This window comes from Prinia subflava, chromosome 4, assembly GCF_021018805.1.
Source record: "Prinia subflava isolate CZ2003 ecotype Zambia chromosome 4, Cam_Psub_1.2, whole genome shotgun sequence".
Lineage (NCBI taxonomy): Eukaryota > Metazoa > Chordata > Aves > Passeriformes > Cisticolidae > Prinia > Prinia subflava.
Window position 1 is genome coordinate 43,375,388 of NC_086250.1, and position 25,322 is coordinate 43,400,709.

The 25,322-nt window shown below is 39.6% G+C and overlaps 1 protein-coding gene across 1 annotated transcript; it reads left to right on the forward strand.

Moving 5' to 3' along the window:
• The first annotated feature begins 643 nt into the window (after window positions 1-643).
• Window positions 644-25,000, forward strand: SLC38A4 (solute carrier family 38 member 4). Its single transcript, XM_063396584.1, has 16 exons — window positions 644-971; window positions 4,795-5,025; window positions 5,807-5,897; window positions 7,219-7,334; window positions 10,308-10,381; window positions 10,517-10,609; window positions 12,175-12,256; window positions 12,349-12,431; window positions 12,541-12,599; window positions 12,973-13,251; window positions 13,370-13,449; window positions 14,531-14,631; window positions 15,608-15,732; window positions 18,283-18,427; window positions 19,381-19,478; window positions 20,890-25,000. The coding sequence occupies exons 2-16, from the start codon at window positions 4,907-4,909 to the stop codon at window positions 20,989-20,991; spliced, it is 1,647 nt and encodes a 548-aa protein (XP_063252654.1). The 5' UTR covers window positions 644-971; window positions 4,795-4,906; the 3' UTR covers window positions 20,992-25,000.
• The last annotated feature ends 322 nt before the right edge of the window (window positions 25,001-25,322 follow it).

Here is a 25,322-nt window from a genome sequence, read left to right on the forward strand (position 1 = left end):
GAAACCAGCACACCACAGCCACTGCTGGCAGCAAGGCTCCCAGCAGAGCAGGGTTGGGTTCCCACAGGTTGTCACCCAGCCTGAGCTAAAGCAGTCTGAGTGCTCCACAGGAAACTCTAAGAATTAAAAATTACATCCCCTCACTTGCCCTCCTGCCTTCACAGTCAGGCCAATCTGAGGGCTTTAATCACAAAACCTACAGGGGTGGGAGGGCCAGAGGGTTAGTTGTGGGTTTTATTTATGGTCATTATGTAATTGGATAAAATTCTGCTGTAAATTCTGCAGTTTACGGGTACATCATAGATAATTAAATACTTCTCCATAGGTCTATATTGTCATTCATTGAATAACATTTGGAAATATATCTCCTCAGTTGAAATTACATTAAATATTTCAACTGGGAAACTAAGGCACAGGTCAAACAGCCCCTTTGAAAGCACACACTGCAGACCAAGTCCAGACACGTAGTGCAAGATGTAGCTCTGTTGTCACAGAGAAAAGAGCAGTGTGGGAGCAAACAGGTATTTCTCCCAGAACTTAATTTCCAGGCTCTTTATTATTGAGCTATTGCAAGTTCAATGCATGCACATTTTTCAAAAATCCAGACTGTCAAATGAAAGTGTGAATAAGCCTGGCTGAAGCATTCTGAGGATAAGCGTTTTGAAATACGGCTAAGCTCAGAGAGCAAATAGCTCTGGTAACTGAGATGTTTGCCCTCGGTGTGCTCCAATAAACTGATTTACCTTTCTACTTTTTTTCCCCTTTTTTTTAACAGAGCTGACGCAAGTTTGTCAAAGGGAGTTGTTGGGTGTAGCAGCTGTTGATTGGTTCATCCCATACACTCCCATTTGTCTTTAAATCACTGTTCAACTGCTCTAGGTTGCATATGAGTAAACTTTTTCTTACAGGTGCAATTCCTAAAAGATATAACCTGCCTAGCAAGTGAGGAAAGGAACCTGCTCAGCTCAGAGGTAGACTTTTTTTTTTCTTTATGAATTTTATCAATGTATTTCAGACACTGGCCACATCTTCAGGAACTGGGAATTATAAATTTAATTAATCTGCAAATATAAGTGCAATATGAAGGATGGGCTCCTTAAGATTTACTGACATGGTAACTTGTGCTGGCAAATATCTTCGGTATTTCTTCAGGAATGAAATTTAGTTTTCTCTTTTGTACAGAAAATCAAAACCTAAGCAACCATAGAAGCAGCAAAGTATTCAAAATTGCCTAGTCAATTAAGAAATGAATGATTTAAGAAAAGAATGACTGTTTTCCTTTGCAGCCCTTGGCTATCTTCTGAGAATTTTTTCCAGGCTCTTGAGTTACTTGGCTAACATTTCTTTAAACAAATTAATTTGGAAGAGTGGGCTTTACATTTTAATTGTTTATTTCACAGCTGCAACATTTATTTCATTTTAAAACATGCACACAGAAAATGGTTTTATAAAGTCACTGTGATGAAGATGAAGAATCTGGCAAAATCTACTAAATCGGATATCGTGGCAGAGATTGCAAATATTGATATTGCAAACTCCATGAAAGTGTTAGTAATATCTGTGACCCGGCATTATTTGCCCAGTGGTTGTCCATTTGCCTAATTTTCTAACTGCAGACTGAACAGAAATCAATGACATTGGGAAATCAGATGTCAAAAGTTTCATCATTTTATGAATCATTGCTGAAAACCATTACTTAATAAATGATGCAGAACAGTACTCTGTACTTGAAGAGGAAAATTACTTTTATAGAGATAAGTAGCTGCCCTCTAACAATAGGTGAATTTCTTTTGCAATGAGTATTTCCATTTTAATACCATACTTTAGGATAAATCTTTTCTGTTCAGCCAAATGCTACAAGAGGCAGCAAAAACATCACTGTGTTAAAGGCAAGTTTGAGGAACAGAACACTGGAAATCTAAGAGCTTTCTCTTGTATGTTTAGGCACCAAAATCTTAACTCTGAAGCAGAAAGCATTAGATCCCAGGGAAGCTAATACAGATGAACTATGTTATTTCTCCTCCAATATTACAGGCTGAGCTTCTGCCAGGGCCCAGGCTGCCCAGCCTTGGTAGCTGTGCTTTCACGCCATCCCTGCTCTGGTTCCTGGCTATCCCCGCAGGAGCAGCAATTCAGCCAGCACAAACCCCTGAAGGGGTGCAGCTGAGCACCCAGTGCCAGTGCATTTTCCTTTATCTAAATATCTTGCAAGCTGAGTAAGGACTCCAAGGCACAGGGTCACACCATGTCCCCCTCAGGTGACAGAGTGACAGCTCTGCCTCTTCTGTGTTACCTGTGCAGGGAACACGGTACCAGTGCCCATACATCCCCAGAACCTCTCAGCATCTGCAGTGCTAGGAACTTGAAGATATGGATTGCCATCAGCTGAGGACTAGCTCTGCCATGTTCTACCAAAGTTCAAAGCCACCATTGGTCTTAATTACAGTTATTAGTGTTTGCAGGATTCAAATCTAATAGTGAGCTTGGTTTATGGATCTCACTGTTCCCACATTTATGCCAATGGCTTTCTGCTCATAGTTTGCAAACCTCTGGAGTTCTCTCAGTCTCTCCCTAAAAAGTTACAACTGCAAGAAAGCAGCTTCTCAACAGACTTAATTTTGCTACCTGAGGCATTGTACTTTCACCAGAAGACTTTTAGGAATTCATAGATTAAAAACAATAAAATAAAGTAGAAAATCACTGCTTTATGCAGTAATTCCACAACCTCTTGAGGCGATGCCCATAAATCAGATGACTTGTGCAAATGTTTGACAGGGCAATGTCCAGATGATTCTTATGCTGTAACATGTATTTTCAGTCATTTTTTCCAAATTGTTTGCTTGTGCTGCACAAGCTTTCATCCTCAGCCTAATCTTTGTGCGGCTTAACTCCTGGCAACTTTTTTGTTTACTTTTCTTCCATTTCCCATCTCTTTGAAGATCTGTATTTTTTGGACTGCCACTTCTGGAAAAGACAGTTAGGCAGTGCACACAGGGGAGGTTTTACCCTTTACCAGAACAGGGATAAGCACAGTTAGATTTATTTGCCTGCCTTTTACACCACAGATTAAAAATAAGCATCAAGAATTGGAACAATTCTCTTTCTCACACAGGGCAGCCTCTGCATTTGAAGACAGCTCTGTGAATGAAACTATAGTTGTTAGGGCTCTGTTGGGGGTGGAGGGGTAAGGAGGGAGTGTTATTGGTTTTTATCTCATGGAGTTATTCATATCCTGAGCAGGCAGAATCCCCCAGGCACTGGAATGTGAGTGCCAGCAGCTCTGCCCTGATGCCTGAGTCACTCATCCCCTCACACACACAAACACTCCGTGAGGCAGCAGAAAGAATTAAAGCCAGCCGCTCTCTCTGGTAGGAAATTTCCTAATGCACTGTGATATTGCCTCTCCTTTTCAGTTGTCTGGTCTGGGTGAATGCTTTTAGTAAGAAGCAAGGAATTTGACATTAATTTCTGGCCTGGAGTCAGTCTTAACCTCCAGGGTTGTTATTTAAAGTTTATATTTGCATTTTAAACACAGGCACTCCAACATCTTGCCACTACAGATATGCTTGTAGATGTTCTTAAGAGCAGTATACGACCATTATCAGAGGATAGGGAAGGTTTGGTCATTGAGCTGGACCTATACACCCATAAATGCAAACCTAGGAGAAAGGCCATTAAATAATTGCAGATTTAGTGTTGCAAAGAGACAGACTTAGAAATTATTGGTTGCAGTTTTTTCTGATATTGTTATTATGGAGTGCTGAGCTGCATTTGGCATGTCATATTTATGAAAATTGTCATGAATCTGCCCAGTGTGCCTGATTGCAAGGCAGCAGGTAAATGGCCAGGAAACTGGAACTGTGGTCCCAATCGTGAGGTCTCTGATCTCTGCTCACTCTCTTCACTGGTGTCCCTTCAGTTGTGGAATGGAAATATAGAATACATCAAGGAATATCTTTGGGAAGGGAGAAGGATTTCAGAACTGCAACATTTCTTGCACAGTGTTTTCCTCTTGAATCTGATAATAAACAAATGAATTCACATGTGTATCTACAGATGAGTCTGTAGCATACAGTTGCTAAAATCCCAGAGGTGAAGTTCTCTTTGTAAATTTGGGTCATACAGTTTCATTTGGCCCATACAGAAAAGAAATAGAGTTGAGCATTTATTCATATGATTTTCAAAAGGCAAGAATTTTTCTCATGGGGTAAAGATAATCTTATATCCATGTAATAATCCTGTGCGAGACAGAGCTTCCAGTGATGGGTCAAGTAAGAATTAAAGACCAGTCCACTTACAAACAGCAGCTGGCCTATCAGAATTGCACCCCCCTATTATCAAAAAGTTATCATACAGAGATGCTCACTTCTGTCAGATCCCAGTGGAAGAGACAAATCTACAAAACATTTAAACCTGTGACAACACTAATCTTACAACAAATGGGAAAGCCAGCTACATAAATGTTTTTATCAGAAAGCATTTCTGCATCGTTCTCCCCTAGAAACTCAAAAGCAGTAATTCAGGAAATTATTTTCTGCTGGCTTTGTATTTTTTCCAGATGCTGGATATCTGCTGTGCATCTGTTGGCCTCTGCACCCTTTACCATTTGAAGGGAGACAGGAGAACCAAGTGCTGGCATATAAAGAGACTTTTATGCTTGCCCAGAATTTTCCCAGTCTGCAACAGTTTCTCCTCTTAATGCTATTACAGAGATCAAACACAAACCAAACAATTCACACTGGTTTATTTAATTTGAAGAAAACTCTAATGAGTTCTGTTGTGTTTTGTTTGCAGAACAGAGTGTTCTGGCAGTCCCTGCATGACAGAGAGGACCTGCAAGCAGACGGCACAGTGCTGTTTACCCTGAAGAGGCGACTGTGTGTGCTGGAAAGCACTGACCGTTCTAATGGATCGCATGGAACTGCAAAAAGTCAACATCGAACCTGATGACCAGAGCAACAGCGGGGAAAGCCTTGAAGACAACTACACAGGGCCAGCTGATTCGGAAAAGGCTACAATTAGGAGGTAAGCATTTATCTCTTCTGTTAAGTAACCAATAAACAATCTTCACTAATGGCATCCGGGAAGTCTTCCCACAGCACTGACCCTCCCGCTCTGTGCTCTGGAAGGGGTACCCAGAACAGCAAGACAGCCAAGGTCCCCCCTTGCCTGCCACCACCTGCACTGACATCTGCAAGCTTCCAACACAGAGTACCTCATGGCAATTTCCAACTACTCCAGCTGGATAGTACATGTGTGAATCAATGCACTCTCAGAGCAGTTCAGCCTGACCACACTGAGGGGGAATGCTCCCCAGGGCCAGGTGTGGAGGGCAGCAGAGACACCCCACCCTCAGACATTCCAGCAGAACCCACCATGGCACTAGCACCTGTGTGGCTGGAAAAAGGCATCTCCACACCAGCCATCAGTCTGCAGCTCTCAGCTTGCTGCACCCTCCAGCAGGTGTCTCACAAGGGCAGTTGCAAGGCCCTTTGCCCCCCAGACGTGAAGCGTGTGCGCAGCTTTAGCGCCTGACTGGCAGTACAGATCTGCTTTCAACCGCCGCAATCAAATGTAATTTGAAGATTACTGGGTCTAAAACTAAATTCCAAATCAAAGCAAAGATCTATTAAACATGCCATTGGACGTGAGAACTTTACAGGAGGAAAGAGCTTTCTTATGAAGGATTTTTAAATGTTCGTAGCAATGTCAAAGGAAAGTTTCCACTGATGACAAAAGGCACTACTCAAATAAAATGTGTGTCATAAGCTTTATCTAATATTTTGTTATTTTTCTTTGTGTTCAGTCCCTTTGCTAGTGATGATGCAGAAAGCCAGAAGTTCCTTACAAATGGATATCTGGATAAAAAGAAATTGGAAGACTACAATGAAGAATATGTAAGTTTTATTAGTTTTTAATAAATGAATGAATGAATAAATACGAAGTAAATCTTATTGACCTGAATTTTTTCTAAAAGTGTCAGTAAACAAAATTACTCTGGAGCCCGGCCAGCATAATCTTGGCTTTCAAGGAATAAACACATTTTCTAACACTCAGTGCAGCAAACTTTTTCTATTGTCTTACAAGTAAAACTGAGTCTTTTCTTCACAAGTAATCATTAAAACTCCTCAGATCACAGTTGAATTTCAGTAACATCTCCATGTAATCTCAGCTGCGATGTGCAGACAGGGAGGTTTGCACCTGTTTTCCTGACAGGACATTGGGCTCAGAAGGACTTTGTTGTTCCTACAGCCGAGTAGATCTGTGCCTTAGTGCATACATGCTTGTATTTCTAATTTCTAGCATCAGTGTAAATGAATCTACATTCAGCTGCATTGCTTTAAAGAAAAGACATCATTTTGGCTTTATGATGCTGAGCATTACAAGGTTAACATGCCTCCAACTCCCTAGACACCTCCACTTGCAAGTGGAAGCACAGCACCAGTTTCTGGGGCATGTATGTGGGTACCTCTCTGTCAGGATTTAATGTTACTCAATTTTTAGTGAATTTGATGAAATGAAAGGCATTATTTTGGCATATATAAAAGGCATTATAACACATCAGTTGTGTTACAGATTTTATTAAGGAATTATCATATAAAATCAAAAATATTATTTGTGATTGTAAACTAAAATCAAGAGCCATGTTCCCCTTTCCTTTTCCACCTGGTGTCAGTTGTAACTCACTCACACACCATCCCTCTCTGCTAGGTTTTGTCCTCTTCCATTCTTCTGCTTCCAGCCCGAGGCATGCAGCACTCTTTTTTTTCCTCCCCCAAACACATTTTTAGTTTCCCAAAGAAAATGCACATTCTATGTGGAGACAAATTCAGTAATCTGTTGTATTCAATTTTTTGAAAATGTTAATATTTAAAAATCAATACTTGAGAAATCTATTTGATAACAACATGTATTTCCATAGAAGCTGGCCAGCACAGCCAGTGTGACTGTGTCACCTTAGCCACCTGTCAGGAATGTAGGCCTCCTCCTGACTGAGACAATGAAAGAGTGGGAAGAGGCAAACTCTACCAGCGCATCTTTCTTTGGGGTAAAGAGACCCTTTATGGTGGCAAGTGCCTCTGGGCTTGAGAACCTTGAAAAAGCTCCACCTCTAGAGATCAGGGAGCAGTACAGGGAATACCAGCGATGAGGACAATTAGCCAGTCATGGTCAGTAAAATGCAAATAAATTGCCATTTTCTCTTCTTGCACCCAACAGCACAGTGGTAGAACTTCCTTTGGAATGTCCTCGTTCAACCTCAGCAATGCCATTATGGGCAGTGGCATCTTAGGGCTCTCCTATGCTATGGCCAACACAGGAATTATCCTTTTCATGTAAGTACATAGAAAAAGAAGCAAATAGAATGTAAGTGGGGGCTGGAGCTGAAGTTTTTACGGTTAGAGAGCTATGTTAAGCTTGGTTTGTTAGCTGAGGATTCTTGTAAGAGCCTCTCTAATGAAAGCATTTCGGCTTCAGCACAAGGAACCATCCACTGCTGAAAATGCTTTTATTTTTTAATATTTTAGACCTCCTTTGTGTTAGGGACACATTTGTGAATTGATACTGTGCAGTCAAAAAACAGAAAGAAAGAACAGCAGGCTGGTCCTAAAATAACAAGAGGGATCTTGCCAGTTCAGTATGGGAATCCAAGAAGGGTATTAAATCACCCATAAATATATTTGCATCACCCCAATTATCTGATCACTATGTAGAAGTGGAAGAAGAATATTTGGTGTAATCTGAAATGGCAACATGCTTTGAATGCAAAGACACTCACAGACTTAATGTTGCTGCTTCAAGTCTGTCTGTCCCCAACAGGGACAGCACTGGTCTGTGACTGACAAACAGTATCTACACAGAATGGCTTCTGATAGACAGTAACAGATAGCCATGGGAATTTTGTTAATCAATGGCTAACATTTGGCTCCTTTTAATGGGAGAAACAAAAATAAATTTTGGGACTTTTTTTAATAACTGATTTTAATTTTAGATGAATCCTTAATTTTAGCCTCCCATGAGATTCAAATAAAACATGGTATTACAGTGTGACAGTAAGCCATTTTTCGATATTACTGAAACCTATCATGTTTTCATAGAGCTTCTTGCTTGTGGGGACTGTGTAACTATGACAGCAACAGCCTTTGAAATGTTACATGTAGCTTCCAGTTGCTAAGAAACATCTGTTTTGCCAATATAATTTTTAACTGAAAACTAATTGGAGATTCAAATGCTGTTCTGTATAAGAGCTTCATAACACCTGCATGCCACTGGTGTAGATACAGTATTTGCAGAGAAAAAAAATGAAAACTGTTTCTGAAATTGTTTTAGGGTCAGAAATATGCAGGATCTTTCCCTCCTTCAACTTTCTCTGAGCACTTATACTAACTGGTATGTTCATAAATGATCACTGGAAAGAAGACTGTGACATGTTAAGTCTCACTAACAGGGAAAAATATTACCTTTACAATATCTTTATTTTGAAACTCTGCTCATACTCACTGGTGGCTAAAAATCTGATACAAGCCTAATGACATTAGCTCTGTTGGCAGTGCTAAAGTAGGGATTAATGCTAAAGTGAAAAACAAGGGCATCTACAGCTCACTTTCTTTACTGTGCTATTTCCATATTTCTTGCATGAGAACATTCTCCCTTCTGGTAGAGGAGGGAGGTTTTTTTAAAAGTATAAACTTATGTGTCAATATTGTTACTCCCACAGCAGTTATCCACTTGCTTGAAGTTCCTCTGTTTTCACAGATCATGATGCTAGTATTAGTGGGAAAGAAAAATCCCATCTACTAAATGAAAACTATTGGACATGAATTCTAATTTAGATGATGCTGGCAGCATCATCTAAATTTTTGTAATTTACTGTTCTCATGTTGCCCAATTGCTTTCATCTGGAAGGTGTTCTACAGGGCGAAGGCAAATGGAAGGCTCAAAAAACTCAGAAGCTCCCCAAAAGTTTCAATTACATCTTTCCCACAGGGGAGGTTCATAGTGGCACAGGGCCTGCACCAGAGCAACACTTCTGCTGCCCAGCATGATTTAGCAAGTGCAACCAGGAGGACTCTGGTTTACCCCACCTGGTGTGTCAGGACACGGGGATCGTGTCTCTGCAGAGCAGCTGTATGGTGCCCCTGATCAAGGAGGATGCACTGTCACCTCAGACGTGATCCCCCTTACCATAAAGCATGAGCGCACAGTAGGAGACAACCCTGCCCACACAAGGGTTGTCACAGGGGTGGTAGCATGGTCTGTCTCTCTTGAAGAGGGATACTTCAGAGGAAATTGTGATGGTCTGATGGGCATCACCCAGCCCCAGGGCCTGTGTCTGCTCCTAGACTGTAACTCATTTACAAACTTGTCTGTCAGTGTCTCCTATAGCTATACTCCATGTGTTCAGTGGAGTGGAAGGTGTGGGCACAATCTCCTGTTAAGCCATGGGATAAAGTGCATCCATGTTTTCCATCTCTGTCATGTTATCATTGCATTCTCTTCCTCACCAGCACTTGGGCAGGCTGCTGACAAGATGGTTATGGTAATAAGGTATGCTGTCCACATTGCTGTGCCCCAAAAATGTCATAAAAGCCATATTTTTCACAAGCAGTTTATAAGAGGCAGATGGCAGAAATCACACAGGATGCACCTGTTGTGTGGAAGGAACATGGCAATAATCAGAATTATTGAATTCAGGTACTAGTAACTTCAAGCAGATTAAGACTACAAGACTTAGCTACCAGTGCTCCAGAAGCAGGTTTCCAGTGTTGTGCCATGCTTTAACATTATGCAAGGATTCTAATGCACTTACACAGGAGGAACTAACCTCCACTGCACAGTGATATGGCAGTGACCAGCCAAGCAGTAGCATTGAAGTTGTACCAATCACAATTTGGTTTTGGGTTTCATTTTTGTGGGGCTTTTTGACAGATCTGATTAAGGAAAGATTTGAAAATGAGAGGTCAGAGAGCAGTTGAGAGTCCAGAGACCAGATCTTGCATAGAAATCTGTTTGCTTTAGTGGAATCTTGTTAAGATGTAAGATTCTGTCCTTGTGGACTAGCACAGAGCTGGCACTTACTGCACTTAAACAAGTCTTCAGAGGGGCTTCAGAGTGTATAAGGTGCAGCTGTATTCACAAGAAGCTACAGCTGACACTTAGCTCTGCATTTAGCACTGGGAGACCAAAGAACAAACTTGCTGATAGCTATTTGCATGTTGAACTTTATGAGAACAAGCAAGTGTATGTTCAAATCAACTGAGTGTCTCTGATGTCCTGCTTAGGATTCTGGTTTCTGCTTTGCCTTGCAGAGTTTTGCTGCTCAGCGTAGCCATATTGTCACTCTACTCGGTCCACCTTTTACTGAAGATATCAAAAGAAGGAGGTAGGAAGCTGTGATTGACAGAGTCTGTATTGCATGCATCTATTTTACCTTGGGATGCAATTTATCAAGTATGTCCAATATAGTGGCCCACTTTTTTTTTTTATTTTGGCTTTGTTTGGGTTTTTTTTTTTTCAGGATCGTTAATATATGAAAAACTGGGAGCAAAGGCGTTTGGCTGGCCTGGGAAGTGTGGTGTTTTCATTTCAGTCACAATGCAGAATATTGGAGGTAAGAGATGAAAGTTTTCTAGCTTCTAATGCTCTTTCTACAGAGCACAAGTGATTTCTTTCTGTGCCTGGCTAAATGGCATTAGAGATGAGCCAGACACAGCATACATTATATTGTGAAAAGGAAGGATATGAGGAATTCATCTCACTTTTTTCAGTTACCTGACACTTCAGTGTATGGTGAAAGACAGTTGCCTGGGATCTCTCCATGGCCAATGAAGAGACTTCAATGATGGCTAAAGCAGCCTGACTGACTGTCCTCAAGGAACTGGTCATTCTCTTTTTTGAGTATGGCTCAGACTGTTCTTGGCATCTAGTTGAAGCCTCTGCTCCAAGTTAGAAAAGATTAGTCTGATCTAAAAGAACAGCACAGGGTTCTGACTTCTCCAGAAAAGGCTCTTCAGTAGTTCATTTTTCAGCTGAATTCTCTCCTTCAAATAACAGTTGGGTTGTGTTATTCCTAAAATGTGTGTTTAAAATAATTTTTGAATGTACACACCCACAAAGATATTTCTGTGAAATATCTATCAAGTAACCTCCATCCCCAGAGAACAGGAGACTTACCAATATAAACAACAGTGACAGAGTGTACATGCATTCAACAAAGCTTTTTTCCTTTACTATCCTGGAAGAAGCCTTTTAGGAGGCTGAAGAGCACCAAGTCAGAAAGCAAAAGGGAGTTTGTAATTTTCTACATATTCCTTCAGGAATAAGAGGTAATTGAAATTTAAATTAAATGTGCCATTAGTGAATTAAATTTATGCAGGTTTTTTGGTGATTTCTCTACTGGAACTTATTATGTTTTGCAAATCTCCATCAAAAGATCAATATTGTCCTGTTATAGCAACTTTGCTACACAAACAGAGGTAGTTCACATCCCTATACTGCAAAAGACTTTTTGATTTTGTTCATAAAAGGTGTTATTCTATGGTATTCCTTTCCTTCCTCATGCCTGGATATCAAATTGGTTGAATTCAGAAATGAAGTATGCTTCCCTATTAAAGAGGAATAGCTGTTCCTCTAGTTCTTGTCTAGGTTGGTCCATAGGTCTCCAGAGACCTCTCTGTGACAAGCATAAAACAAATGAAAAAAGCATTACTTCTGGCAGTAAATTTTAAATCAGATGTATAGAAGTCTACTCTTATATCAGGAGTCTTGACAACTAGTTGATTTCTTTATACAGAGAGAAGATAGTGGAAGAAAGAAGTTGAAAGTAGAAAGAATAAGTTAGATGAAGGGATCAAAAGGAAGTAACAACAAAAGTTACTACAGAATGGGGATGGACAGCATCCATTGTAAAAAAAAAACATATATAACAAAAAAGCAAAAGGAAAAGTTGAGTGATTCAATTATGCTATTAGTTCAGTAGTAACTGTATTGTATTCTAATACAGAATGCTAGATGTCATTCAGAACCTGTTCATTACAATATGAAGGATTTATTTATTTATGTAGTCACACTGTTATTTAAACAAAACTAATTTCTCTACTTTAGCAAAAATTTTCTGGTTTTTGGAACTCCAGTTTTCTCTGAAGGTGTTTGTTTTGTTTGGGTTTTTTTTTCCAGCAATGTCAAGCTACCTCTTTATTATTAAATATGAACTTCCTGAAGTCATCAGAGCATTTATGAAACTCGAGGAGAATTCTGGGTAGGTGCCTTTTCCCAGCCCGAGCCTGAGATTAAAAAATTTTCACTTTGATGTCAGTGATGACTGTTTTCATTTTTATTCTTCCTCTTTAGAGAATGGTACCTTAATGGGAACTACCTCGTCATACTTGTAACTGTTGTGATTATTCTTCCCCTCTCCCTTCTAAAAAGCCTAGGTAAGCTTAATGCTGTGCTTAAGATCATTTCTTAGTCCTGTTAAGATTGTGAATTTATGTGTAACTCAACTGTTTTGTTCTGTTTTGTTTTGTTTTTCTTGCTGCACAGGTTATCTTGGTTATACGAGTGGGTTTTCGCTGACGTGTATGGTTTTCTTTGTCAGTGTGGTAGGTGACTGTTTGGGTATTATCTCCAGCCAAATACAGACTCTGTAAACCCTTAACACTTTCATATTTCATACCTTGACAATTTAATGTGGGTGTTAGAATAGCCCCTGCAAGTGAATCAAATCAACAACCTATTGTGAAATGAAAACAGAATAAAACAATCTGTTTAAAAAAAACCACTTGAGAATAAAAAATAGAGCAGGAAAACAGCAGAGGCAAAGTAACAACAAGTATTTGCAGAAGCAGAATTGGCAGTACTTGGTTTCTTGCTTCCTCTTCTTCTCAGTGTCTGTTTATACTTCTGTTGGAGTACCACAGATGTATAATCTCCCACAGTGGCACTCTTCTGATAACATTGTCTACTTTTTTGTAGGTGATCTTCAAGAAGTCCCAAATACCCTGTCCTCTTCCCATCATGGACCATGGGGTGGAAAACTGGACCGCCACCAATAGCACAGTGCCAATGCATCTGGTCACGTTATCAAATGAGTCACTCAGTTCTGGTGTGAATTTCATGATGGATAACACAGCTGGGCACTTCCCAAGCCTGGAGGAGCCAAAAGATACCTCCCCGAAAAGCGGTGTAGAATACGAAGCACACAGCGACAGTAGTGACAAGTGCCAGCCAAAATACTTTGTGTTCAACTCACGGGTAAGGGAGATTCTGTAGAATTTGTCTTCCACCACTTGTACCACAGCTAAACTGCTGCCTGCCAAAAGTCAGAGGTACAGCCGTGACCATTCTTACTAATGGGAGCTTTATTTTACAGACTGCCTATGCAATACCCATCCTGGCATTTGCATTCGTATGCCACCCTGAGGTGCTACCAATATACAGTGAACTCAAAGAGTAAGGTTCTTAAATTTTGTCCAATACTTCCAGTTAACCATAGATAGAGATCACTTTCTACATGTTGTCCCTTGATTGCTGGTGTGTAAACACCCACATGATAATGATTTATTGTTTTCCATAGAAAGCAGATTTTGGCTTTGCTTTGATCTTATAGTCAGATATTAGTGACAGAGAACCACTGCATTGATCAGTATTACTTAGTAAAGGAGGAATCTGGACAGTCCTTCAAATGATAGGGAACTTGGTTGCACTGAAACAGATCATTCTGGTTTCTAATAATACCTAAATGTGTTCTGTGTCTGTGTCAGTTGCTGCTTACTCTTAAAGTTTCTTGGGATGTCATTGGTTTGTGTGTCTTAGGCTCTTCAAAACTCAGCCTGTTTTGCTTAACAAATATCAAAAATCAAACACACTTCCTTGAAACAGCACAGAGTTGATAGTTGGGAAGGGCTAATAAAAGGCATTTGTTGAGCAGAAAAACTTGCATTACAGGAGGGTGTGTTGCAAAACTTAAGGAGGCTGAGAACCATTACCTCCTATTTCAGTAGGTTTAACCTCAAAAGCAATAAAAATTCTCATATTCCTTGGGAAAATGCTTGCAGGTCCTATAAGATGAAGATTTTCTTTAACCAAAGGATTTATGAAGAGAGGATGGGATCTGCAAGGGGTTCTTGAACCTGCAGAACAGCCCTATGTAGATATAAGGGTATGTTCATATAGAGATGGCTGAAAAATCTTGTCTATTATTATTATTAACAGACCTGGAATTCTAGTCCCTCCATTTTTTTACATCTAAAATATACCATTTGAGACTGACATTTAATTAAATAATGACATACAAAATAATGTGGCACATTTTTATGTTGCCACAGAGAAAGCACTAGAAATGCAGTTTCAACACATTTTATAAATCTGTGCTGCTCTGCACAGAGTTATAACGTATCAAAAGCTCAACCAATATAGTTGCTATGAATTTACTGTCCAGTGAGGGTATGTCAGAGAGCTAAGACACTTCAGAATACTTCTTGTACAAATAGAGGCTTTATAGGACTGGTTTTCTCTTTCTTTCATACTTCAGTCGGTCCCGAAAGCGGATGCAGAATGTCTCAAATATCTCCATCACTGGCATGCTTATCATGTATCTCCTGGCTGCCCTCTTTGGATACCTTACCTTCTATGGTAGGTCAAAAACCCTGTTCTCCGCACAATTTTCCCTCGCTTTTTAATGCAGGCAAGCATTAAACCAGTAAAGACTCAAGTATTAATGCCTTTTCTGGGGGGCTTGAATGCAAGTTTAAGCAACATTCAATTGTAAAACACACTGAACACAATTGTAAAACTTCTGAACAAACAAAAGTGTGTGACTTATCCAAACTGTCAGGCCACAAGTTCCTCACCTGTGAGACACTCAGAGGCACCTACTAAGGGGACTTTGTGAATTCAGACAAGAAGTTGCTGTAAACTTGACTCTTGGCAGAGGCCAAGGGTACTAAAAATAGTCTCGTGCTCAACAGTTTTACATGACACTATTAAGTGCTATCCAAGCTGCCTCTGACGCCACTAGTTCAGTTTCATCTATGCTGAAAAACAGGTGCAAATCATTCTAGTGTAAAAAGAATCTGGATGAGCTAGACTAACCGATAGGCAAACAGAGTAGCCCCTCTATTAACACACCATTTTGTGCAAACGCCACCTCTTTCTACCTTGTTAGTTCCTTCATACAGCAGAGAAGTGAATGATACAGCACAGTCTGCTCCCTATCACTGGGGCAGGAGGGCTCTGTTTGAGAGCTGAGACATCTGGGTGGAGGTCAAAAGGAGCTGTTACCAGTTCAGTGAGTTGTTTCATATCATACAAATTATTTTTACTTCAGGTTCTACGTCCACTTAATGACTTTCTCAAAGTCATCTCAAAGATACTAGAGTACGAAGTATCACCTCAGAGCTGTATTACCCTCATCATCTCTGAGTGATAGGCTTGTATCAGTCACAGTGGGAAAATTCCTCTTCCGTGTCTAGCCCATAACTTGTATCTAATGACAGCAGAGGGGATAAAGTTAATCTCATCTCTTATCTGGCTGCAGTATAAAGAATCTTTTAAACATGTGCAAGGTAGTGCTTTTGTGATTCAACTCCTCTCTGTTTCCTTTTTGTAGGAGAAGTTGAAGATGAGCTACTTCATACATACACTAAGGTGTACACCTTCGACACCCTTTTGCTGTCAGTCCGTCTGGCAGTGCTGGTGGCTGTAACCCTGACCGTGCCCCTTGTCCTTTTCCCTGTAAGTAACACAGCTGAAATCGGGGCAAACCCACACACAGTGACTGAGTGTGACCAGCACAGACAAATTTTAACACTGAAGAAAAGTAAGCTCGAGCCTTTTGTTTAGAGAGGTCTGTTTTTTCATGTGCAGTTTGACCAGAGCACGGACCTTAGGCAGTTAGGGTTGCAAAATTTGAAAGACTGAAATAAATCAGTGTTTATAAATAAATATCAGGAATGACTTCTCTGGCTCTCTGGCTCTCTCTGGCTCTTTCTGTGCTATATTTATCAGAGCTGTGCTAAGTATCAAAGTCTTTGAGATATACTGAAACCACTTATGAGGTTTCCTAATAGAGACACAGGCACCTACTATAGCATCCAAACTTAGGATAGACACATGAAGCTCAGGCGTGCAGGACTCCCATACTGGGCTGCCAAAGGACAAGGACAGAGGGTCCTGTGCCCACTGTACAGGCTTGAGTCTATGGACAGGTGAGGAAACTAAATGCCAGAAAAAGAGGCATAAAAGAGCTGCATAGTCAGCAAAGTTTGGAGCTTCTGTGTGCTCTTCACTGGGAAAAACACAATAGGCGCAGCAGCAGGGACAGAAAGGCACAGCTAAACAAGGGGAGGACCTACACTTCTCAGGGATCAACCTCCCCCGGTGAGCAGAACTCCAGGCTCCTGAATGTGTAATGCCTTCCCTGAACTGCCATGCAGCAGAGGGGAAAATAGCTGCTGCTCATCATTTGGTTTTGGGAGGCTGGTGTGTCATTAGCACAGCACGTACAAGCCCAGCATCATGCTGCTGGAGGCTCCCAGCAAGCTGCATCACACCACAGTGTTCCCATCTGAGTAACCCGGGCTCCTGTTGCTCTGTTGTCCTGAATGCAACACACGCTCTGCATAACTACTGTTTCCAAACTTGCTGACAAATGCCTAAGAGCAGTGATCACTCTTCAATGTTGTCTACTAAATTAAAAAAAAAAAAAAGTTCAGGTATAAAGCACTCAGAATGGTCAATCCTTCTAGCTCGGAGAGCTCCAGTGCCTTACCTTAAATATCATGTTGAAACTAGTGGCTAAATGTTTAAATTAGTCTTAACAAATTGATCAGCCTTAATGGGAAAACAAGCTAAGGGCATTGCAAAAGTCTGTCTGTCAGGTGCAGCATTTTGTATTTTTAAATTTCTATATAATCATTTTTATATTTGAATAGTTAGCAGTTACATACCACTGCACTAATTGTTCCACTAAAAGAGCTCCTGAGATGATACCATTTGCTTGTAAACCAGAATATCAAAGAACTTTACACATTCTATCAGGATAGCCAGCTCAGAAGATCTTATTTCTTCAAATAAGCAGTTTAATTGTATCAACTATCTTTTTATTAATCATCCATTTGTATTTTCTTAAAGAAGTCAGAGCTTTTTGTTTAAAAAAAAGTTATTGCATTGCCAGAAAGATAAATTAAATATAGATCTATATACCATTAGTCACTGTAAAACTTCAGTTTGATAGCTTCTTTTTAGGATTGTGTCACAGAAGGGATAATGCACAATATGCTGACAGTAAATTCACTGGAATGCAGGCAGAAGTTTATTTCTGTAATAAACCTGTTTTACACCAACTCAAAAACTGGACAAAGTATTTTCAATCTGATTCCCTCTTCCTAATATTGGTTTACATCAATCTGAAAAACAAGAAATACAAAACTCATGGTGCATTTTCAAGTGAGGTATTACACTGAGAGAACCCCACATATTTATTCAATTGCCGAACTCACCCAGAAGGTGTTATATGTTATTTTAAAACAACCAAACAGAAATGCATTTGGAGGTTTTTTGATTGTAAAAATATTTTTGTTCAATTTTTAAATATCAACTTTTAAGTTAATTGTAGTACTTGAGAATAACTTTATCTCCAGCCACCAAATGGATTTGTTTTTCACCTTTTTTCTACTTACCATCTTTTATGTCATAAAAGCAAAAAAATTCCATGATGTGTGAGAAAGTCAGTGAAGAAAAAAACGATCCTCTGCAATAGGTTTTCGGATTCTCATTTCCAAGTGGCATTGAAAAATATGCTTTTCCTTTCAGATATGTATATGTTTAATGATTAAGTAAAACAAAGACTTCCTCTGTCTGTCAGAAAAGTAAATGACAGAATTCTTGTGGGATTTTCATCAGGTTCATGAATACAGCAATTCATATTTCATACATGCTCTATTTTTTGCCTTCTGATTAGTACTTATAGTGGGGGGTTCTTTGTGGATTTTTTTTGCTGATATTAGCATCTTTCAGTTGAACAGATTTCATGTCCCTGATTTTACACCCTATTTACTTGACTTTCTCCTACACTGCAAATATTTGAGTTTCTGCATTAAACTGTGAACCAAGTTCTCAAAAACCTACATCAGAGTGAGATTACATTATGGGAATCAAAGACTGAAAACACATTTTTTCAGTCAGAATTACTCACAGCAGAAGTAACTAACATAGATTTATTTTAAGTGAAAGCAAAGATAAATTAATTGTTGTTTTACTTTCCGTGCTGTTTTCATCTTGCAGATCCGTTCATCTGTCAGTGCATTGCTGTTTCCCAAAAGACCATTCAGCTGGATAAGACATTTCCTGATTGCAGCAGTAATTTTGGCTTTTAATAATCTGCTTGTAATTTTTGTCCCAACTATTAAAGACATTTTTGGATTTATCGGTAGGTTTCATAAATATTTTTGTTGACTCTGTTGTCCTTTCTACAATATATTTATATTCATGGACTGAAGGTCAATCTCTGTTTGGGTCTTACAGCAGAGTAATATAAACACAAATTGAAGTTAAAGGGGATGTAAGAATTCCCAAACAGATGACAGACAAAGCTACAGGCTACCCAACATTGTTGTTGCTTTGCATGAGGCACAAGGAACCCAATAACCCCAATATATAAACTGGTAAGGAATTCCCATTTTGACCAAAAGGGAATTTAATATATGTGGAAGAGAAGATAATCACCTTTGGTTTTCAAGCACGTATAGCATGAAGAAATGTATTGACTTCCAAACTGTTATGCTAGAAAAAGAAGAAAAGTGCACATTTCTTTTAAAATTACCAGTTTTTTCCCTGCCACTTTCTTTTGGTCAGTTTTGGCCTCTGACCAAAAAGTCCATGAAGAGCCTCCACACTCTGAAGTGCTCGAGGACTCAGGGATGCAGATGCCCTTGAGAAAGGTACCTCCATGGGATTTCTGGAGCTGTTTTGCTCCTCCTTGCCTTTTATACCCTAGTCTTCATGCTAGAATCTGCTGAGCAGAGAGGAGTAGGCACTTCTTAGGCACAGATCATCCATGCTTTTTTCAATACCTGCTTTCCAGGGTCATCCCACCCTGGGAATGCCTATTTGTCCTTGCTTCACCAGCTGACGTGCGGTATATCCACCACAGGCAGACACACCACTTTGAAAAAACCCTCCCAGTAACAAGTGTCTCTTAGGGCCCCAAGCACTCAGATAAGTGTTTGGACATCTAGAGCTCTCCATGAATGTTGTCTACAGAGAGCCCTTTGTATAGATGGGCTCAGAATGGCAGCTGCCTCCCCATAGGCACTCTTTTGCAGGTGCATCACTCTGCTTTTCTGTCAAATGGTGCACACTCAGCTTTGCTCTCTCTTCCAGGAGCCTCTTCCGCTACAATGTTGATTTTCATCCTCCCTGGTGCCTTCTACCTGAGAATTGTTAAGAAGGAACCTCTGAGGTCTCCTCAGAAAATTGGGGTAAGAGAACTGGGTGCAGTTGCAAAAGGAAGTGTGGGAGGGTGTGTGATTTCCACTCTTCATGAATAATCAGCCCTTTGACTTGCTACATCTGGCACTTGCTCCTAAATGGTAGTGTCTCACTCAAAATGCAGGCTGGGAAGTGGGATTTACCTGAGGCTTCTTAAGACAAAGCCTTTAGTGCCCTACTGCTTCTGACACTCACATAAGTCTTTAGGATAAAGTGTGTCTTAAACCACTAGAAAAAGGGACTTACTTAATTCAATCTAAACTCTCGTTAGCATCTGCACTTACATAAATTGCACCAAGAGAGTCTATAAAAAGTTGTTGCTTCATGCTAGAAGACCAATTGTGGATTAACAGGAAGATTTGAGGTCAGGGTTAAGAAGGAATATGTACTCCAGAGATAAGTGAGTAATAGTGAGCTCTCCTCTGAGACAGATCCCCACACCTATAGGATACATATATAAAGGTCTGCCATTTATGCACAGCATGTGTCTATATGTCATGCTGGACTGCCACTGCAATACTTTTATCCTGAACATCAATAACTGTCTGCACATTTAACTATCACTGAGAAAATATTCTTTGAAAATGTAATTAGAAAAGTTATTGATGAAGTATATATGTTGGCACATAATGTAAAGAGATGGGCATATATAAATATATATATACATTCACAAAAGTCATGAGTTCAACTGATACATACTTCAAGTATAAAATAAATTTATTATGATGAAATGATTTCTACAATGTCTTTCATAGCTGTTATTGTAGAGAGACTGTGACTATTTTTTCATGTGTCTTTGTTCACTCTTCATGTTGCTGTGTGTTAGGCACATCTAGAATTTCCCACCCTACACTGAGATCACATACAATATTCATCTTTGTTTCACAAGACAAAGTATCGTTAAGTGTGGGCAGATTATGGTAAACTAAAACTCCACTAAAGCAAAAGTTGCACAAGCATCTGAATCACTTGAACATATACAGAAATACTGTCAGATAAGAGATATGGGCTTACGTGTTTGTCTAATAAGGACTAAGAAGATTAACTCTGAAATTTTTCTTAATGTCAGAGACTATGATCATTGACTGAAAGACTGTAATTTTTTAAAAGATAAAAAAATGGAGTTGTTTCTTTGTTACATTTTTTAGTGTTGTTCGCAGTACCAAAGCAGATTCTTTCCAATTCTAGCTATGTAAAGTCCATCTCTCTTGGACTGAAATTCACACAGGACTAACTTTGATTCATGTATCCCTATACAACATTACCTGGGCTTTAGTCATACAGAATAAGCCAAACTTAGGCCATGGGTATTACGGCAATGCGGATCCAGTGGGACAATCTGTGAGCTACTGTTTGCTCAGTCACTTGCTTTGTTAATTAAATTTCATTTTCCATTTGCAGGCTCTAATTTTCCTCATAGTTGGCATAATCTTCATGATTGTGAGTATGACTCTTATTGTAATGGACTGGATTTACAATCCCCCGAGTTCAAGACATCATTAACCTGTGAAGACAACCAATTTGTTATTTTTATAACATAAATATTTGTATTGTGTGCTCTGAAGAACATCTAAATGGGGTTGTTATTCCTAGCTAGTAACTGCAGTACTTTGAAGACAGTTTCTGGTAAGGTCACAAGAACCCAATGGAGTCTACATCATCCTTGTCAATAAGAATTGTTATTTATGCATTAGGAATCTGAGCTTATCATTTCTGGCCAGGTGAAATGAAAAGTGTGGTGTGAATGCTTTCTTTTTTCAAAACCAAAACAACTTTGTACATAGTCCCCAAAAACAGCTTGGTGTCACCCCTTTCAAAATCTCCCTTAACAGCAGCCAGAGTTCCTAGAGCCTTGGAAAGGTAATGGCCAGAAAACCTGTCAGTGCCTTGTTTTAGATCTGAAGATCATAGGAGTGGCTGCCCAAATCCAGGAGAAGGGGTATGGTTTCTGGAGGGGATCTGGAAGGTGATTCCTCCCTGCCTGATAGTCTGACCCGCCTATCAGAAAGACAACACCTTTGACAAGCCAGTGGACAAAGCTAAGTGTTAGATTTGTTGCCAAGATTCATCACCCAGCTCTTGTACAGAATAAAGCTCTCTGACACAGATCCTCTGTTGGGGCACGTGCTTGAAGAAGAGTAGAGTATTCTCATTTTGTTTTTAAAGATGCCTGTGCTGGAAGTATCAGTCATTTCTGCTGTAGGGGTTTTTTTGTTCTTTAATTTTTAATTGTTGTGAGCTTACATCACTGAACAAGTTGTATCCTCCACAAAAACTTGTCTTCCACTCTCACAGGAATTTAAGGAGACCACAAGGTGTGACAAAGCACCCTATCCAGTATTGTTCAGTTCTTGTGTATTTGATAAATGTTCAGTGCAGGAAACTGTAATTTGCTATATATAAAAATATATGTATTTATGTACATAATTTTTTTGTTTTCCTCGTCATAAAAATGTTACCCTGTGGTACATGATTTTTTGATTTTTTTTATGTGTCACTCTGTTTTCATAGCCACACACTTAATATTGTTTTGAAGGAACCATTGAATTGGTGGGTTTGTAAAAGTTCATTTTTATGCAGCAGTGGTTGAAATATACCTGTGGCAAGCCCTAACTGCCTGTGTGAAAACACATTCATATGTTTACTACTTACGTTATAATAAATTTCAAGATGTTTTGCTCTTGAGAATTTTTAATACTTGTCTTAAAGTTTTGTGTTACCACTATACACCACAAATTTGAATTACTTGCTCAGTTGCTGTTCCTCGTCTTGTCTATGTATATGCCAGCATTCAGTAACTATAACATAACTATATCCAGTATAGTTGTTATGCAAGGGTAACAGCATTACTGACAATCTCAAGTGTATCACGCTGTACAGCTGTGCAAGACAGGAAAAAAAGAGTTGGAATCCATGCTATATTAATGTTTAGTTAACAGTCAAATCACAAATTGGGCTGTGTTGTGGAGTACTCACTACATATGCTCTCTGCACAGACCAAGGAAAACCAGCCAGAGAGGTGTTGCTGACTCCCTAGCAGAGGGAATGAGTGGGAAGGTGTGACTCTTGGGTTTATCACGCTTGCACATATCCAAGCTCATGTAAATGGTGTTTTCATTTTCTGACCTAGAAATCTGTTGAGTACATACCTGTGAATTCAGAAGGCTGTGAAGCACTCAAAAGTTGCCCCTGCTCCCACCCTGCCTTCACACAAAATTCTGTTTGTGTGTCTGTGTGTGTATAAATTGTGTATACTTACAGATTAACTGGAAAGGAATATCAAATATGTAGAATATATATGAATGTCAATATAAAGAAATATATATTCCATGTCAAATGCTACCTTTCTGAGCAGAATTATCTGCTCACTTGAGTACTGTATCCTTAATATACTGGGAAACACTTCCTCATGAATGCTAAGTCTGGCTTTGTATTTTTTAAAGAAAACAGTGCTGATAATATTTTTCTCTATTTTAAGCAGACTAATACAAATAATGTTGCTTTATTACTGAAGAGACGTTTAACATGGACTAGAATTAATAGTAAAACACCATCATACCTCTCTTCTTGTTACCATTACTGAGAGTTATATGCATGAAATTGTAACTGCATCTTTCCTTCAGAGTAAATAAACACACATTGTGACTACAGCTGAGTGTACAGACTTAGGAATTCATGTAGTCCACCTAAAATACATAGATGACCTCAAGAAAAGTAACAGAACTGTGGAGCAATGGCATAACTCACTGCCTTTTTATGGCAAAAAAAGACAGCGGTAGAGGGGCTGTAAAATGTCAGCTTTGGTCACAGTGATATGCATACTCTGGGAGTAAGGGCAGTATTGCTCACTAACTATTAACACTGCTGGGAATGCTGGATATTGGAGCTTCTTATTCATTTTGTACTGTTGACAATAGGCTTGGTGAGGATTTTATTATTAGCCCATCCATATATGTATAATAAATGAATTTTTCAAAGACTGCAGGTTATTTTTCATCTGCTTTAGTCTAGCAGGAGAAGAATTTTTGTTTTAAAACCAAGCAGAGTCAAGGTGGGAGCCTTAACACAGGTATTGCTAAAACTTTGTTCCCTTTTAAGAGAGAAATTTTTATATCCATGTATTTGCAGATGAGTGAGATGGCAGCCCCTTCATATAATAATCCTTTGGCATTCCCTGTTTTCTATCTATTCATGGAGCTGCGTTGATGTCATCGGGCATGGTGAATGGCTGGTGTTAAAAGTGGGGTTATCTGTGAGATATTGAATGCCTCATTCTTTGGATTAGCTGGGATACATGGTACAGCAACTAAAGATAGTATGGGAATATATATACTATATCACTGGCTATAGTATAGGAGTGCACACCACGTGGTATCACTGTATATAAATACTTCCTAGCATTGCAGCTGCAGGTTTTCCCACTGTTACATACTTGTCTGATGCATACTCATAGCCCAAAATATACTGGTCTACACACAGCTCCAGCATCAATGAGCTCATGTGAGAACCATGCCCATAGCCAGACAGCATTTGCAACCTGCCCACTAATGAGGGGGGCACTGCAGCCCCAGACACATGCTCTACACATATTCCACAAATATCCACCCTGATTTCTCCTTCCCTTCTAGTCAGGCAGCCTTCATTCCCTACAGCATCAGCTCTGCTCTGTCTTGATGATGCTTGAGGTATAATTTTCTTGTGTCAGGAGGCTCTTTTAATTAAACCATTACAGTTGTAGTAAATGAATGAGGGAAGTTAAAAGATATGACTTCAAGGACAAAAAAAAAAAATCAACAAAAATGTTTTGAAACTTTCGTGGCTAAAGAGGTATGTCATTAAATGAATGGACGTGTCAAGAATGCCAGAAGTGATATAGAAGGGAAAAAAAAAAAAGATATTAATATTTCAGCTCTGGATTTAGTAAGGGCCAGAAAAAGGGACATGCATTAAAAGGCAAAACCATCTCTAGTCCATAAATAATCAAAAATTATCAAAGACTCTATTCAAGAGCATCTATCCTAAAGAAGGACAGCAGGGCTAGGTAAGACAGAGTAGCTGAGTCTGGTGTTCATTTTCATTAAACCCTGCTGGTTCTCAATGGCTGACATACTAGTAAATAAAGCTAGTCAGCAATTACTCACTAAGAGGTCAAAGTGGTGCTATAGATGGAATATTTCCATTCATTTGACTTTAAATTTCAATGGAGGTTTTACTGAAATTGTGCAATTGCAATAAAATTCTGGCAGAGCCCCATCTGTTTTCTGTTAACCTGCCTGGCAAAGTTCTGTGGGCTCCAGAGGGGTTACAGTTCTTGGCCTCCCCCTCTGCCTGGCAGTGGGCAAGGGCCAGCCCACTCACACCCCACGGACAGCCCCAGTGCTTTGGCTAAGGGTCCAGGGTGAGATCAGGGTCACAGAGCTTCCTTCTGTGGAGCTCAGCCTTGGTGCTGTAGTGTCAATATTTCCATGGCATATTGAATTGTCTAGTACCACCCTGGAAAAAAAAAGACATGGTTTTAGTTAATTAAATCATCACCTCCTGGAAACACTTAAAATCTTGTTCTGAATCTGGGTGATAAAAACTGGTTTCTTAAGTGTATGAGATATATGAAGCTGAAAGGGATCTCAGGTAGCCTCCTATTCCACACCTGGATTAGATAGTGTTAGGCTAGTGTTTGAAGCCAACAACATTGGCTCCAGCTGTTCATTTCTAACATTTAATTAGGTCAAAGGATGGATGTGCTAACTGGCTCACAACCATTACAGAGTGTAAGAGATGTTCTTTCCAGCTATGCAGGACACATCATGGGTACCTCAGTACCCTCTGGACAAAGA

Excerpts from the sequence above, each read along its gene's own strand:
- SLC38A4 (XM_063396584.1), top strand. The coding sequence starts at position 4,907 with ATGGATCGCATGGAACTGCAAAAAGTCAACATCGAACCTGATGACCAG. Across the intron at positions 10,382-10,516 it reads GAAGATATCAAAAGAAGGAG|GATCGTTAATATATGAAAAA; the intron begins GTAGGAAGCTGT and ends TTTTTTTTTCAG. Across the intron at positions 12,257-12,348 it reads AAACTCGAGGAGAATTCTGG|AGAATGGTACCTTAATGGGA; the intron begins GTAGGTGCCTTT and ends CTTCCTCTTTAG.